Source organism: Protopterus annectens, chromosome 1.part0 (genome assembly GCF_019279795.1).
Source record: "Protopterus annectens isolate FY-2018-M chromosome 1.part0, PAN1.0, whole genome shotgun sequence".
In the NCBI taxonomy this organism is placed as follows: domain Eukaryota; kingdom Metazoa; phylum Chordata; order Ceratodontiformes; family Protopteridae; genus Protopterus; species Protopterus annectens.
In genome coordinates, this window is record NC_056725.1 from 1,745,288,866 (window position 1) to 1,745,307,267 (window position 18,402).

The following is an 18,402-nucleotide window of genomic DNA, read 5'->3' on the forward strand; positions in this document are numbered from 1 at the left end:
TTCAGAACAAACTGGCTCCCCACCTAAGCATCATGTTCAGTCATAGCCTCACATCAGGTTTTGTGCCCACTGAATGGCACACAGCAACAGTTATCCCACTCCACAAAGGGGGAGCCACCACAATTTGTGTGATTTGCTCATATGATATAGACCCATAGAGTACAATACCCCTTTTGGAATGTACCTCACAAGACACCTGCAGCAGCTGGAAGGGCCACAGAAGTACCTAACAAAGAGGATTACTGGCCTCAAACAGATGCCCTACACTGACCATCTCAAAAAACTCCAGCTTTACTCCGTAGCACATCGCCTACTCCAAGGTGATCTCTGCCTAACATATAAAGCTATGTCAAACCCAGAGCTGTTGGACATGCTACACCTAAAGAAACCCCCATCCCTCTGAGCTACATGCTCTAGGACCTAAACCTTGTCACCACAATAAACAGGACATGCTGGAGAGATAGATTCCTGTCCCAGAGAATTCCCATACTCTAGAACAAGCTACCCATCTATGTCAAGCAAAGTTCCTCATTAGCACTCTTCAAGAAAAATCTTGATGAGTGGATGGGAAATAGGAAATACACCCCAGGGATCACTTCTGTGGCTCTGCTCGACAGTGGCACAAGAAAATAACTTTCTTGGGTGACGTAAGCCAAGGAAACCTGTTGGCTAGGCTTACTTAGGCCCTTGGGCCGATAGCCAAGTACCTACCTATGAACCTATGAAGCTTTGAGGCTAATGCAATAATTTCTGGAGTCGCTTACAAAATGTACAAAAATGCCCTTACATAGAGACACCACCAACACAACTACTGCTATTATTCAGAGTTCTGGCAGATGCCCTATGGAGTTTAAGGAGGGTGTTCAGTAATATCTTACTTTGTACTAATAAACAAGGAAACTTGGTATATTGTCCAGGCCACATAGCTGTTATTTTTAGTTTTTGAAATGACTTCCAGGATGTAGTCCATACTAACAAAGGTATAGACTGCTGTATCAATGTATTACTGCTGGTATACCAGGTCCATAAACGCTGAAATGTAGTTTATTGATAAAAAACCAGTTAAAACGTCGACCTAGGTTTCGTTCGTGTCTCCGAACTTCTTCAGAACAATTAAAACAATACAAGGACCTCTTAAATACTTAACTTGAGTTACAATTAATGCCTCAATTGTTCAATTAACTTCCCGCCAAAAAATATATATATACAACCAGCAGCATCTAACAACCCACATACTATCTTACCTATACAATATAAGTTGTTAAAATTCTAAGTATACCTAAAAGCAATATACATAAAACATTAAGAACATTAAAAATGTATCTATCTACTCACAGTATAATATGACCCTATGCATGATACTATCCATCTCTATTGTAACTAACATTTTATATATAATATATATATAATTATTAAATATATAATATACTTGGACCTAAATTAATATAACAAGGCTAGTAGTATTAACAAGAATTTGACCACCAAGGAAGAATTTAATTTGAGTAGTATATTGAAAGCTAAAACATCAGAATTATGAAAGGATAGTCATTGTGGATCACTATGATTATGTTTCATACATGAACACCTTACTATTGATTAATATAGGAGTTAGATGAGCAGGAAGAATGAATACCCAGCCTTGACAACTTGCAATTTAGACCTTAGTCAATACCTGGATTACCATTTAAAACCACATATTGAAGGATTCATGGGACAAATTAGATCAATAGAATTTAATGAAGGGACACATTCATTACTTTGGATGTGTGTAATCTTTTTACCGTCATACGCATGATAGAGGGCTTGAGTGGTTGGAAGAACAACTATATTTCACAAAATTATATGATCAAAATAAAGTGAATGTCATAGTCAAGTTAATGGAAGTTGTTTTGAAAAATAACTTTATAAACAGATCAGTGGAGTAGCCATGGGGGCAGCTTGTGCCCCAATTTTGCTAAACTTGTTGACATTTTTTTTGGGAAACCATTTACGATAACTCAGGGTTCCTAAAATTTAGGCAGTGGTAAAGATGGTCAGTGAGGAGGTGGACTTTAAGGATCTTTGCAATAATATCGCTAAAGAGGTATTAGACAAAAAGATATACAGGATTTTACAAAGCCTTATTGCATTTCAGTGAAGTTATATCAGTTGATAGTTGTGTTGGTGATCATGTGGACATTATATAGCAATTAAAATTAAAAACATAGTGAATAAAATTGGAATTTTATTAGCACAGACAAAACAATATATAGAAAAGATATATCATTTAAGGAACTTTTGAGAACCTGAAATCTAAGAATTTTTCCAATAAACCCAAGGGTAGCTTTTTGTGTGGGGTGTTTTGACATGTAGATATATGATAAATGTAGATAGAGTGGTGACAGATAATAATCAGAATATAAATATAGGTCAACACATCAACTGTTACACCACTAACATTGTGTATATTTGCATTGCCGCAACAATGTGAAAGTTTTATGTTGGCATAAGAGACAGAGTTAAGGAACATTTATTGATATCAAAAATCATAAAACAACTATAGCTAGACACATAAATCAATATGTAGATCATTCCTTTAAGTTTTTGGTGTATTACATTTGAATTTTGAAGTTACAAAATTTAACTTGGATTTTTAGAACTGAGGATGCAAATATATCTTAGACTTAATGAATATATCAGTATAAAACCCATTTTATACTGATTTTGGTTTTATTTTATTTTTCAAATGTGCACACCTTGTGGTAATGTACATTATGAGCAGCTTGTAGTGTCTTTGCATTTAGTATGACTTTTACACCATTTTTATACGCTTATATTGTGATATTGGGTTGTTGACTATATATTATTTCAATATGTACAGTTTATTGTTGTTTGCACAAATTGCGATTATGCATTTTTAATTTAGGTCCAAGTATATTATATATTTAATAATTATATATATATTTTTTTATATTCATAAGGTTTACTTAGGAAGTTACAATAGAGATGGATAGTATCATGCATAGGGTCATATTATACTGTGAGTAGATAGATACATTTTTAATGTTCTTAATGTTTTATGTATATTGCAATTTTAACAACTTATATTGTATAGGTAAGATAGTATGTGGTTGTTAGATGCTGCTGGTTGTATATATATATATAGTTAATTGAACAATTGTGTATTGTTTTAATTGTTCTGAAGAAGTTTTTTATCAATAAACTACATTTCAGCGTTTATGGACCTTGGATTTTGTCTCTTTTTGGTATACCAGCAGTAATACATTGATACAGCAGTCCTAGTTATTTGGTTCTTGGTTTTGTTTTTTTTGTAGTCCATACTAATATGTGAAGGATCATTGCTAAAACATGTAAGGGTGAGGACACTGGGAATATGATGGAGGTCAAAATTTGAGCTAAATTTGTCAGCCAGGGCATTTGCTATGGCTTTGGTATCAAAATAAATAGTGCCGTTGACTTCATATTTGATGGAATATTGCACTTTACTAACATTCCACATAAATAAATGAATATAAGCCAGTTAACAGAGATTTAAATGCATCATAAGGTTGAATAATCCTTCAAAGAGTTACCTACATTAAATTCACATTTAGCCTTATTCTATACAAAGATGCATTTAAATCTCTCTAGACCAGCTTGTATTCATCTTAACTGATGTGAAAACAACATTCTTATATTATTATATGAAGCATATGATTTTCTCATTTAATTATCAAGTTGTTTATCTGTTTTGCCTTGTTGTAACATTTTTTATCTGTTTTTGCCTTCTGTTTAGTGCTCAGATGATTAACCCTATCTGTTTCTGTGACACTCCCTCCTATCTTAGTTTAACTGCAGAATTGTTGAGATGTACTTTCTATCCCAGCACTAAACACCACTATCCATTTTGGATTGAGATGGTGATTCTTTTTAATATAAAGCTGTTACTTCTACTTAGTCTTCAATCTTTCTCCCACCAGTGTAAAGCCCTTCCCCCTTGTTTACTGCTTTAATAGCTATTATATTCCATAATCCACTCTTTCCTCAGAGTACTGGCTGCCAGCTAAAGTTAACATTTCTGAGAATATTACTTCATCTGTACCTATCCAGGCATACTGGCTTTCTTGCTGTCCAAATGTCTACCTGGAGAAGACCTTGCTGTCTACATGAATCACAACATACAACCGCCCCCTCCGCCATGCTGGCCACCTTCATATTTAATGCTTAGGCATATCATGAAATAGAGTATTCCTCCAGAAGCATGCCGCTAGTGATGACCACTAAAATGTATGTATGTGTGCATATAATATATATATAGCATTGATATTTCACTACAGGGTAACAGAGAAAAGTTGAATTTTAGGCTTGCATGATGCAGCGGTTAGCATTGCCACCTCACAGCAAGGGGTTCTCCGGTTCGATTTGTGGCTGGAGTGCCTTGTGTACGAAGTCTTCATGTCCTCCCTGTGGTCCAGTGAGTTTAAAGACACGCAGGTAGGTGTGTGTGTGTGTGTGTGTGTGTGTGTGTGTGTGTGTGTGTGTGTGTGTGTGTGTGTGTGTGTGTGTGTGTGTGTGTGTGTGTGTGTGTGTGTGTGTGTGTAAATCTTCACAACAAATCTATTCCATTGCCCAAAATGTTAAATAGTGGTGACATATATGTGCATATTTTCACACTTACCTTTGATGTTTTTTTTAAACTTGTGGATTCTATGTTATGTCTTTTTAACTGGTGTTATCTGACCTGTGACAGACATAATATAAAATGATGCTGTATAATGGAGTCATCCATGTGAAGAAGCAGTAACATGAAAAATGTATTAAAACAAACATAGATCAGTGTTACAAAACCAGCAAGTCTTGCACAGGGATAACTCAAAATTGACAGTCTAAATATTATTCAGAACATCTGTGGCATCCAAAGAACAGATGATAATCTAACACTACATTAAACACCTCTGGAAGAGTTGAAAAACCTTGAAAATGTTTTCCGTCATTGCATTGTCAATTTGCATGCACTATTAGCTGTCATAACTATTATATAAAAGTAATTTTGCAGGCCTGCCTAAACATCCAAGTGAAATGTTGCTCTGTGCTGTGTGTAATGGATATAACACTGTCAGGAAAACAAAAGAACTTGCTAGCTATTGAATTTTTCATACTGGATTTAGAAAGCAGTGTTGACCACAGTGTAATTTTCACATACTGTGACAGTATAACACAAAAATAACTGCTCAGTGTCATTTGACCCCACTGTTATGTTAAATATTTAATTACACACTACAGCAGAAAAGAACTGCAGTGTTCTTCTAGTTTATTTCTATAACCAAACTACATCAGCAGTTGTCACACTGTAATGGTAAATGTCATTTAAAATATTTGTGCATCCGATATTAAACGTATGCAGTATTTCAGTAGTTTTTCTTTTAGCTGTTAAATTTTAAAACTGTGTCTCAGCCTTTTTGATATAATTATTTTTATCACTTCCATCAAGGCAATGTTTCGTCTGATGATTGCGTTCCATATATTCAACTATTCCGTACAGTGCGATTCCAATAACTAGCACAGCTAGCACAAGGTACTCTTTGATTGAAACACACAAGAACGTACTGTATCCAAATGCTATAACAAAGCCCAGGGACTCCCAAAGGCGATAATTAGCAAATGCTGCCTCCTTGTTCTTGACAAATAAAACACCATATAGTGCTGTAGAAGAAAAAGAAATAGAAAGAGGAAATGTTAACATTTTGCAATTTAGAAGCAAAAACAAAACAGTATAAATCAACGTTGTTTTGCAGTAGTTTCGCACTATACTATAGCAAGTTTCCCATTTTTTCTGCAGCTGTCAGCTGACACTCTGAGCATTCATACAGGTATTGCATAGAATTAAAAAAATGCTGTGCCTTCTTTAAAGAAGTAAGCCAAAAAAGTTTAAATGCTACATTGTATAGATCACTTGATGCTGAAACAGGAACAAAGCACAGTTGAGTGAGAGGCCAAACAGGACTTTTTTACCAGTATCTTTTTTTTCCGTCATTACTGGAGGAAGTCCTGTTTTTTTCAAGATGCTGCCAGTCAGATTGTTGCCATTATGATTTTAGATTAAATTACCACATAGACATGATTATTCTAAATGTAGTAGAAAGTAATCACAAACCACAACAAACGTAAACACCGCTCTCGCAATCATGCTGGAATATTGTTCAGAATAGAAAATAAGAGCTCATCTGTGAAAGCATCAGAGAATTTTTAGCATAGGAATGTCCATTCTGTATGATCATAAACTAAAACAAAAATATTGACAGGTCCATTTCCCCACGTTCCCAGCAATCAATGAAATCTGTTGAGCTCTAAGGTGTTGTTTGCCTGTAACAATGATTCACCGCAGAGGCGTAGCTTGGCTGGGACAAAGGGGGCTGCTGCCCTAGATGTAAGCTGTCATAGGGAGTAAACAGCAGGTGCAGATGGTGAAGGAGTGTAGTACTGGCATTGCTTTATGAAGCCATGAGGATACTGCTACTTCAGACATGAATTCCAATACTGCATTTGCAGTCCCAGCTAAAGACCTCCTCCCCCATTTTTTAGTCTTCAGACTTGAGTTGAGGGCAAGCACCTGTTTGGGGAAACTGCACAGGGCATGAGATAACCTAGCTATGGTTTGGGTTTAGTGTGTACTTTATAGCTTGTAATTAAATAACTAGGGGTTTAATTCAGTAGTCTGAATAAAGCTTATAGGTTCATAGGTTCACAGGTAACTACTAGGTTAGTTGCTCTTGCGGGCCATTTCAAGCATAGCCAGTTTTCCTTTTTGTGCTCAAAGTAACCTACCCCATTTGATTATAGACTGGATTTACTAATCCCATGGCCAATAATTATCTATTACCCCTAATGAGAATAACTGGGATCATACCATAGATATTATGAAGGGACCCATGCATGGGATAATGCATTTAGTAGCTGCTTCTCTCCATGTAGTACAGAGCACAGTTCTGGGGTAAATGTTCTGTTTTCTATCCATAGCTCTAAGTTGCACTTAGGATCCCAGGATCATAAGAAGTTACTAGGCTAATGGCCCTAGAGCTCTTACACACCTAGCCAAGTTCTACCCTTATTTCCATGATCAGCATCAACTGCCCCTGTCCAAGACGGACACAGGTGGAACCCCCAGGGTGAATTTACAGTTACCCATCCAATTGTTCAGATTGCGTTTGGAGAAGGCCAATGGGGTGCTCTGCTTGACATGAAGTGGGAGTCCATTCCAAAGGTGTGGTAAACTCTGGGAGACAAATCTGTCTATCCAACAGGTTCTATTAATGTTACATACCAGATTAAGGTCTTTAGAGTGAGTAACCCATGTACCATTTGACTTACAGATATGCAGCATTTCCAATAAAGCAGGGTCAAAGATTGCTTTATATGCAAGGCATAGATTGCCTCTGAGTAGTCTGTATGAAACAGAATAAAGTGACAGTGATTTCAGACAATCCACATAGGACCGATGCTGAAGACCTTGAATTTTCCTTGTGAGGAACCTTTGTGGTCTCTTCAATTACTGCAGGTGCTTGGAAAGGTACATACCAAAAGAAGCTTTGTACTCAATTATTGGCCTGATGAGGGAAGAGTACAGAGGTTATAACTTTTTTTTTCTGGATGTAATGCCCTTCCTTATGTTATGAGCAATACAGAATGCCCTTCTTACCACTGTAGAGACATGGTGTTCAAAGGTAAGGATTGCTGTCAACCTGTCTGCCCAGGTCTCTCACCAACGAGTGCATACTTAGGGTGTTGTTATTGATGTGGCAGTTAGCAAGAACATCGCACTTACCAAAAGGGATGATAATACATTTTTTGCATTGAGTTTAAGGCCATGACTTTGGCACCAATCATTTGTTTGTGTAAGACCCTCTTGTAGGATGTTGACATTGTTTGGAGATTCTATGACCGCCCCAAGTTTGCAGTCATCAGCAAACTTTGTCAGCCACAGACCTTTAGTTTTAGCTTGTACTTCGGAGAAATAGATTCCAAACAATAGAGGTCCCAGGACTGATCCATGTGGAACACCACTGGTTACAGGTCTACTGTTGGAGGTGGATTCCCAGTTTTAACTATATGGGTTCTGTCAGTGAGCCAGTTAACAATCCATCTAATGAAATAAGGCTTGATACCTAGCTGAGTGAGTTTGTCAATGCCGCCTCAGTGGGGGATAGTGTCAAAAGCCTTGGCTAAGTCTAGGTAGGCAGTATGCCCAGACTTCCCCTCGTCCAGGGCCTTGGTGACTGTCTCAAAGAAGTCCACTAGGTTTAACAGGCATGGTCCCCCTTTGACAAATCCAAACTGAGTAGAGTCAAGTGTTTGGAGATTACCTATATCTTTGTTGATAAGGTCCATGATGATTCACCCCATGACCTTGCAGATAAGGCTAGTCATGCTAATAGGTCTATAGTTCCTGGGTCAGTGGAAGCACCACCTTTGTGCAAGGGGAAAGGGGATAATGGTGGCCATTTTCCATGCAGCTGGGATGAAGCCGGAGCTTAGACTATAAATGAAAATAGTACCCAGTGGTGTTGCTAATTCCTGCTTGAGCCCACGTAGGACACAACCTGGGTGTTATTAGGGCCCATAGATGCTTGTTGGGGTGTCAAACAGGTAATCCATGGCTTTGGAGTTACCAAAGTCGAGGAACCTTTGGGCAAGTGAGTTAGAGCACAGTAATTTACCCAGTCAATGGATGGGCAGTTAAAGTCTCCCAAAACCAGGGTGTTTAGATGTATCTTGATAGACTCAAGTAGATCAAAATAGACAGAGTGGGTGACCTGATTCATGGAGAGGGTCCTATATCTGGCGATGACTTGAATATGTGTCCTACCAACAGTTAATTGCACCTGAAATATCTCCAGGGAATCATACTATTTAACCAATCTGGAAATGTATTTATCTTTAATGAATATCGATACACTACCTCCTTTAGTTTTCATGCCGTCAGTTTGTGGTCTGAACATATGAAAGGAGGTGTAGCCCAGTATGGTTGGGGTGTTCTCCATAGCCTTGAACCAGGTCTCTGTGACTGCACAAATGTCTAAGTTTTCCAAGGTGAGGACTGCTTCCAGTGAGTACATGTTAAGACACCTAGGGTTTAGAAGCATAACCTTGAGGTTGTTGTTAGGCACTATGGAGGTGGCAAGAGCTTTAGCCAGTAGCCGAAATACCAGGGGTGACAGATGAAGACCATCTCTGACAAAGCATCAAGGTCTGTCGATCATATCACCCTAGGCTGACAGATACTGTATCCCCTTAGAATGACACCAGAAACTAAGCCGATTATTGAAGTCAATCATTTTCTGTTTGTATTGAGGCATCTTCCTAGGTGACAGTAAAATGATGCTTAAGGCTATGGACATACCTGCTTGAGACACATAGTTCAAGAGCTTAGTCATGTCTGTCTTCATATAGTCCAGAGAGGTACATCTCAAGTTATTCACACCAACATGGACTATGACAGTAACTGTATAACAGTATCTGTTTTTGAGAGACTTGAGTGCATGTGTGATATGGCGGACCCTGGCATCTGACAGCTGACCATGACCTTCTCCTTATCCAGCCTGGTGAGGAGGACATCTGTGTGTCTCATGATGGAATCGCCTATGGCTAATATGTTTGGTTTTGTGTTTTGCCTTAAGGGCTTGACAGGTGAGACACTGGTGTAAGAGCTATTATGTGTATTGTGTTCTGCAGAGGAAGTACTATGTGTAGCGTACTTGTGTTTGGGAAGTTTCTGATGTTTAGGTATGTTTCTGGTGAGGACCTCTGCATATATAGATATGTATGATGTGGGTTTCAGTGGAGTAGGAGGTGAGGTGTGCATGCTGACAACATGCTAATTGTCATATGTCCTAAATGGTGTGTGAGAGAGCATTGATTGAAAGTTCTTAATATAGTTGCATTTCTCACGTGTTGAGTTTGTGTGGACTAAGAGTAGAGGGCTGTCGGTGAACATGAGGCAGTTGCTACACTGCCTCAGGATGCCCATGTCAACCAACCTGACTGGAGAAACTGTGGGAAATTGTCTGTCCATCTTGTTAGGTAAATTTACATGGTCAGGAAAAGAGGTCGCATTTAGGAATAGCTAATATGTGAGAGGTGTGTTTGTACCTCTGAAGACAGGCTTAGTGTTCCACCTGACAGTAGAGCAGAGCCACAGAAATCCTCTGGAGGACCACAAGCAAAGTGCTCAGGGAAAATTTAAAAAGCAAAATGTTTGCTTCTATAACCATCAGCAGTAACCACCTCTATGCAACAGTGCGCAATGGAGAGCTATATGCAAAAAAACGCAAATGTAGAGCTTAAATAAAATAAGATATAACACTTTTACCCCATACTAGCCAATAAGGACACTAACTCTGATCTCTAGTCCAGTCACCCTCAATTGCATGGGACCAGGACAGCACTCTCTTCACGCAAGGGTGCAGAACGCCCTTCTCCAACAAAGATTGCTTGAATTTGATGATCAGAAGTTACAAAACAGACCCAGAAACAGCAAACCTGGAAATAGGCTATGCTACAGCGGAACTAGTACAGTTTATAATAACATGTGGCAAAGAAAGAGTTCATACAATTCAAACAGACAGCAGAATGCAAATACAAATAAAGGTGCTATACAAGAGTTGGGAGCAACGGATGCCTCAGATCTGACAGTAGCTCAGTGAAGAGCTGGCTTTAGTGCTCAAGTGATACAAAACAGTCTAGATTCAAGAAGTCTGAATCCAGCTCATGCTACAAAATGCAGGAGCACCAGAAATCCAAAATGCATAAGATCACAACCACAACAGCAAATAAACAGTTTAAATAAAGCAGCAATTCAATAGAACACTGTCCTCAACTTAATCAGGCTACTGACAAGCGCTAATAAATGCGGTAGAATTACTGCAGTTGAACACGTTTAAGGACATGCAGCAAAAAAGTAAGAAGAGACATAAATACAGTAGGAGCAGCTGAATAAAGTGTATTTTTTAGTTTTTTTTAAGTAGAAAGGGAGGAAACAGAAGATAATTCAAGGTTAAGAAGTTAAGGGGTGGGCCTTCACAAGTGATCTCATTGCACTCAATAAAATGAGCTGATGGGACTGGGAGGATTGCCCAATATAAAATTTATAGTAGATGTAGGTAACTCAAAAGACACCAAGCTTTAAGACCGCAACAAAACCTGGGCGGATGGGTGGGAAAAAGAAAAAGAAGACAGAGATCAGAACAGAGGTAAGGATTAAGTTCAATAAGCCTAAAATACAGTTTCACAGTTTAAACAGTTATGCAGCAAATATTGTTTTAGTTAATCAGAAGTGCAGAAAATAGTTGAAAATATGCACATCTTTTGTAGTCTCACAGTAGGTTTTTGGAAAACAGTGGAGCAAGGGCAGACGGCCTAATTCACTGCAGCTTTGAGCAAACAAGCACAAACCAGTTCAAACACAGGCTATTTAAGGCAGGGAAACAGGAACCAACCAAAGTTCAAGTTGTCCAACCAAAAACACCCTAAACAGAGCCCTGTGGCAGTAACTCTAGCTAGATCATACCAAACTGAAACTTCCCATGTGGGTACAGCTGGGTCTCTCCAGACAAAAGATTAACTGTTTTACAAGCTCCAGAGGTCACAAACAGTACTAGATTCAGCAATCCTGAAACGAGTTTATGCTGGTGTTTTTCAAGTGCAGTAACAAGTAAAATGAACAGAACAATCAGATGAACAGTAATTATAGTTATAAGAGGAATTCAGTTAGCAGACAATCTAAAAAATGCAGTAAAATATAGTTGCACAGTTTAAACAAACGGATATACAGCAAATATTGTTTTAGTTAATCAGAAGTGCAGAAAACAGTTGAAAATAAGCACTTATCTTTTGTAGTCTCACAGCAGGTTTTTGGAATAGAGCAGACCAAGGGCAGAAGGCCTAATTCACTGCAGCTTTGAGCAAACAAACATAAACCGCTTCAAACACTGGCTGATTAAGGCAGAGAAACAGTAAACAGCCAAAATTCAAATTATCCAATCCAAAATGCTCTAAACAGGGTGGAGGTGTAGCTTGGACAGGGAATGTTTTATGTCACTGATGACTGTTTAAGTAATGCCTGACTGTACCCATTCTACTGAATGGGACTAAAATAAACAATGTGGGTGAAATGCAAGATAATTAAAAAAAAAATTTTTTTTTACGCACATTCTCCTTTAAGAAGGAGTCCAGTCGCAGGCGTGCTGACATCATCGTTGTCAGTTTAAGGTTTGTGAGCGGGACCTGACAAGAGAAGATGGGAGCAGGACCTGACACTTAGCAAGCAGCAACTGACTTTCAGGTAGTGTGTGTGTGTGTGTGTGTGTGTGTGTAAAACACCCCAGGTGTACATGGTGGTGGGTAGTGAATAAGGCTTGAACCCTGTACCTTGGGCCCAAGTGGCAAGAGCCTGAATTCCCTACCCACCACCATTATGTTGCAGGATTTTCCCTCATACTTTTTCTGTTCCTCATAAAATCTGTGGTTTCTGCATTTGTGTCCTTGTTGCCTGACAGCTACATGTTCTCTGGTTTTATTCTTGGCTGTCTGGAGTGTTTCTCCCTGGGCCTCTGCTAAAACTTAGCTTTTTTTTTTTTTTTTCAAAGTCAGACTTTCCTGGTTAACAAAAGTTAAAAAAAAATGGACACACTTGTCAGACTTCATATTCTTCAGAAAGTGTATGTTAACAAAAGCTTTTATTTTAGCAATTTTCTAAGTGTACAAGATGGATATTTGAAATGTATCCCTGTGTTTGGGACTGTATCCCCCCCCCCCCATTATTGGCTTCGTCCAGGTTTTGTGCTAGGGTTGAGAGTTATGGTAAGAACTGAATTCACTGAATATGTTTGAGGGCTGTATTCACCCAGTATTGGCTTTGTTCAGGTATTTATTGGCTTCATCCAGGTTTTTGCTAATGTTGAGAGCTATGGTAAGAACTGATTTCACTGAATATGTTTGGGGCTATATTCTCCCATTACTGGCTTTGTCCGGTGTTATTTGCTAAGAGGTTGAGAGCTATGGTGAGAACTGAATTCACTGAATGTTTGGTGGTTGTAGTAGTCACCCATTATTGGCTTTGTTCAGGTCTTTTGTGCTAAGAGGCTGACAGCTGTGCTATGGTGAGAACTGAATTCACTAAATGGTAGCTATTTAAGTTTCAGTCTTCCTCTTTCACAAAACAGTTTATTTGGCGTAGTGGTATGTTGCTCTGACTGTTTTGCAGGGTCCCCTGGGTTCAAGGCGTGGAAGTGAAATGTATGGTGGTAACAGCATTTTATTCTAGCAACTTTCAAACATTATACAAGCAATGTTTAAAATGTGTCCCTGGTTTTGGCCTTTTGTCCCCCAATAAATTTTGGCTTTTTGGAGAGTTCTTGTGCTGAAAAGGGCAGAGATACAGCTGGGTGTCGAGTAGATTTTACAAGGAGCGGAGAGCTGCAGGGGAGCAAAAGTTTAGTGCTGCTTGTGTTTAGTCTGCATTAATAGCACAACAGATAATGTATTTGCTTTAGATGCTGAAGGCTGTGGGTTCTACTCCCACAGTAGGTAAATGCATTGCTGATTCTGTATTGTGTTGTAAAGGTGGATGCTGCAGTCTTTTGGCAAAGATACCTAGTAACTATGAACCTGTTAACAGTTTGCTATCCATTCCTTATTGCGGTATTACTAGCTTTTCATTTTTATTGCATGCAACAAAAGCAATTTATTCTTCAAGAGTAACAGGCACTTTCAACCTCTTTATTAGTTACAAATTTTTTCAATGTGGAGTTTACTACTTCAGAGATTGTGTATATTTTTTTACTGATACTGGTGGACTTGAGTAGACTTTTTATGATGGAAATGTTCTGAATTGGGCAGTTTTGTCATTAGTGGATGCTTTTTGTTTTTTTGTTTACTGGAAAAATGTTCAAAACAATAAATTTAAAATGCCCTCTAACAACTGTACTGTATTGTACAAGGAATATAATGTAATACAGTCAGGCAGGTGTATCGAAGAGCATGTGTATGTTCGAGGGGCCTATGATTTTGTAGACAGCCCAGAGTTAATATTTGCCATTGGCAAAATGTAAAGTGGGTTTCAGTGCTGTTTCAATGCATGTTTCAAGAGCAGAGAAGTTTTAATGTTGGTCTATTTTCATTGTGAGACTGCATTGCTTTAACAGATATGTATTAGGGTTTGTGCTGTAAAATGCAAAATAAAACTTTCAAATGAAATCCTAAATCATGAAGTAAAGCAGTATGCACATTAGTGTTTATGATAAATGGGACATTGGAATGGCTGCAGGGGAGGCTCCATTTGACCATGATTTTGTGAGGGGGTAGCAAGCTCAGACAACCCCGTTGAACTATACCTCTCAGTTGTCCATATCTTTGCAGAATGAATAGATATTTGCTGCTTATTTTTGGTTTGTTCTCAAATATGTGATTTTCTAGCAAATTATTTAGGAATGAAGCCATTAAATGACAGACATTGAGTTTCAGATGTCATAACCTTCAGAAAAATGCATGCTAATGCAAGACTGTCTTACGTTTATACAAGAGCAATTTTAGTAGTGTTTGTATGTTCCCCAATATATTTGGCCTTGTTCAGATTTCCTGCATTAAGAGGTTGAGAGGTGCGTGCAAATCACTTTGTAGATTAGGAATATCCAAACATCTCAATTGTCCCCAATTCTGGCTCAAAATGTTGCTCTCCTAATAATCCCTCCTCCAAAATGGCAATTTTGGAAGAAAATATGGAGGGTTTACAATTATATATAACTGTAATGATCACTTATAGATTACCTCTATTTCAGAAATGCATGTGGATGCTCTTATTTTGTTAGCTGCTTCAAGTTAACTGTTAATATTAAAAGGTGTCCCTTTTTGACAGGTATTTTGCATCACATTTTGGTCCGTTTTTCATAAAATTGTGTTTTTCTGGCAAATTAGTGGCAAGTCATTAAAGATTGAAGTTAGAAAATAATGGCAGACATTTGAGTTTCAGATTTCATACCCTTCAGAAAACTTGTACTAATGCAAGATCTACCTGTTCTATTTAAGTTATAAGAGCAATATTTAAAAATTGGCCTTATTTTTAGGCTTGTCACACTTCTAGTTCTATGTATGGCTTTGTCCAGATTTCTTGCTCTGAAGTTGAGAGGCATGAGTGTCAGAGCCATCACTGTCAGCCAGAGACATTTCAAATTGTGACATACTTATTGCACCCCACTCTCCCCATTGTAGTGGCTCTGGATGTGTCCATGGAAGGCAAGAAGCAGTTATGCAGTGTAAATGTGCAGAGTATTCCCCCATCCAAAGTAGATCACAAATACGACCGTGGCTTTTCATCTGTCCTTGATTTTGCAAAATGTTCTGGTTTTCTATCAGATTTTTGTACTGTTGATTTATGCTTCTTATTCTGGAACTGTATGCTGTCACAGTGCCCTGTTGCTCTAAGTAGCCATGGTTTAATGAACATCAGGTAAGCTTGTCGGAGATTGTAAGATGCAAGTAAGCTTTAGTAAGCTTGTCGGATATTGTAAGATGCAAGTAAGCTTTAGTAAGTATATTGTTAAAGAATTACCAGCATTGAAAGCCTTTTCGTTGTTGCCATGCAGAGAATATTTACATGACTAGATAATGTATAAGCCTTGGGTATTGAAATGCATATGACAGTTTTATTTATTTTATTTGCAGTTGGTTTGCCAGGATAGTCCATTGGGCCAAATTAACCCGTTTTCAATGGAGTCCTGGGAGAAAAGCTCCAAAACTAAGTAGGTTATTAATAGATATACAAATTATACAATTACACAGAAGTTAATCATACAAGAAATAACAATTTGAAAATAATACAACTAGGTACAATCTAGTGATGAAATTAATAGGTAATACAGACTAAAGGGAAATTTAGCACAAAAGCACTGAAATTGCCTGGGGACTAGTTGGTTTATATACTTCTAATAGATTTTGATTGTTGGATCTTGATACTCTTGCAGGAAGGTGCATTTTAAAGGCTGATGAAAGGGAGGGACAAAGGGGGGGTTGAAAATGAGCTTATGTGCAAGATTTAGTTGAGTATATGTGAGAACTGGGTAGCTCTAGCCATTTTTAGTTTTGGAGAGAGGAACAGTGGTGGGTGGAGGACTTGTGGTTGGTAGCGAACTTGTCAATTTTGTAGTAGCAAGAGCAAAGTTGTGTTGGAGGTCTGTAGATTAGTTAGGAGTGGAGCTCCATAGAGAAGGGAGAGCATAAGAAATGAGGTAGAGGGTGATTTTGGTAGCAGGTGTAAGGTAATGATTTTGTTTTCTTGATATTTAACTGTAGGTGGGAGTTGAATTTGAGCTGGTATCAATTTGGACCCCAAGTAACTTGGTCTCTGACACCAGTTCAGGGTAGATTATTTTGTCTAGAGATGTGGAATGTGTTTATATTGAAAGAAGTTGCCTTAGAGGGGATGAATAACATTAATTTGGTTTGAGGCATTGAGTGCTAGGTGATTCCTTTTCATCCATTGCTCAGTTGTTGTAAAAGCATCTTGAGTCAGTTTTAGGAGTGAGGGATCAGAATCATCGGCATATTGGATGATGTCTGAGAATGGGATAGAGTTGGAAATCATTTATAAATATATTTAAGAGAAGGGGACTTATTTAGAAATGAGGAGGTGGCCTTTTCCATTTGACTGCTTGAGATCTGTTAGATAAGTAGCTGGAGAACCAGTTCAAGGAGGAGGAGATGGGTAAAGTTTAGTTAGTAGCAGGCTGTGAGAGTGTGTCAAAGGCCTTAGAGAGGTCGAGTAGTAGGGTAGAAACAATTTGGCCAGAGTGGGCTTTATTTACAGTTTCAAGGAAGGAGAGGAGGCGGTCATAATGCTATGATGTTGTCTGACTCCATGTGTGGGAGTTAGTAGGTGATTATCTAAGAGATGTGGAAGGAGTTGTAGTTGGATACACTTTTCTAGGAGTTTAGAGATGGGGACAGAATAGCGATGGGGTCTTAGTAACATTGTTGTTGTTGCCACCTTTTATGTAGAGGTATGATAAAGGCCCTTTTCCAGACTTTGGGTACTATACATTCTTGGATAGAGCAGTTGATTAAAATGCTAATAAGCTTTGCCAAGAAAGTAAGAAGGGATGTTATCAGGAGCATTGGTGCATGGCTTCAGTTTCATAAGGAATTTCTTTATAGTAGAAGTTGGGTATAGGTTTAAATGAGAAAAAAGGAGTGTGAAGAGGGAGAATTAGGGGCAGATGAAGCTGATGAAGTAGTAGGAGGAGTGGAGGGATGGGAGTTAGTAGATGGGAATGAGGAAGTAGTAGCAGTGTAGTGGTCTTGGAGAAAGATGGCGTTAATTTGGAAATGGATTCAATGAAAAGAGTTAAATTGGGTAGCCAAGTCTTGGTCAGGAGCGTTTGGGTCTGGGGTAGGGGTATCTGGTTTGCTGGGGTCAAGTAGAGTAGAGATACCTTTCCAAAATTTCTGAGGGTTTGATTTTATTATTTTGAAGTGTGGAAAAGTAGTTTTGTCGGTCTAAGATTATGAGCTTTTTTACCCTAGTTTGAAGTATTTTATAGTCATTGTAATAAAAGGACAGGATTACAGTATTTTCAGAAGCTCATTACATTTTATTGCAGACCAGTGTCTTATAGCAGTGTCTGTGTGTTAGTACAGTTGTAGTTGGGTCAGGGTGGCTTTAATGGTATATGGTAAATAAGCATTGCTACCTTATTTAAAAGCCAAGCCCTGCAACAACTAGCTCCACACTGAAGTCAAAACACAATAGCTCTGGTGGGTAAATGTCCTCTGTAGTAATCAAAAAGGCAAATGTTTAAAATAACTACAGCTTATGTGCAAACACAATAGGTAGTGATGAAACAATGCTCTGCTAAAAATGCTTTAATGCTCTACAATGCTGAGATCAGTTATCACTGGCTACCAGGATTTCACCCACTTCAGCTCAACAGTGCAACCTTCCCAGAACTAATTTGTCTGACCAGAATTATTTGGTGTGTGTATTAGAGGTAGCATACCCCTCAGCTGTCCAGATTTTTGCCCCATATTCCTCCTAAAAGGATTGAAGTTGCTAAATGAGACATTTCAGTTTTAGATGTCATTTAGAAAAATGCATACCAACACAAATCCTGTTACTCTTGTAATTTTCTAAGTTTCTGAGAGCCATATTTATAATCTGTCCCTATTTATTTTAGGCTTTGTCCAGATTTCTTGCACTAAGGTTGAGGCCTTGAGGGTGTGGTATGTTTGTGAGAAAGTGAAATGCCCAAGTTAACAGGTGGAATTTTCAAGTGCATTTTCAAGGAACTGTGAGTTTTAAGGAAGCTAAGTCCACTGCTGCTCATGCCAAGTCTATTTACAATGTGCAACTGTTTTGTTTAGCAAATGGTATCTCTA

The 18,402-nt window shown here is 38.3% G+C and overlaps 1 protein-coding gene across 1 annotated transcript in view; it reads right to left on the reverse strand.

Annotated features, from left to right (window-relative positions):
• Positions 1–5,216: 5,216 nt before the first annotated feature.
• UNC93A (unc-93 homolog A) overlaps positions 5,217–18,402 on the reverse strand; it is a 544,463-nt gene continuing 531,277 nt past the window's right edge. Inside the window, exon 8 of the mRNA XM_044069054.1 lies at positions 5,217–5,682. Within this exon, the coding sequence (XP_043924989.1) occupies positions 5,417–5,682 (266 nt within the window). The 3' untranslated portion in view covers positions 5,217–5,416. The remainder of the gene's footprint in view (positions 5,683–18,402) is intronic.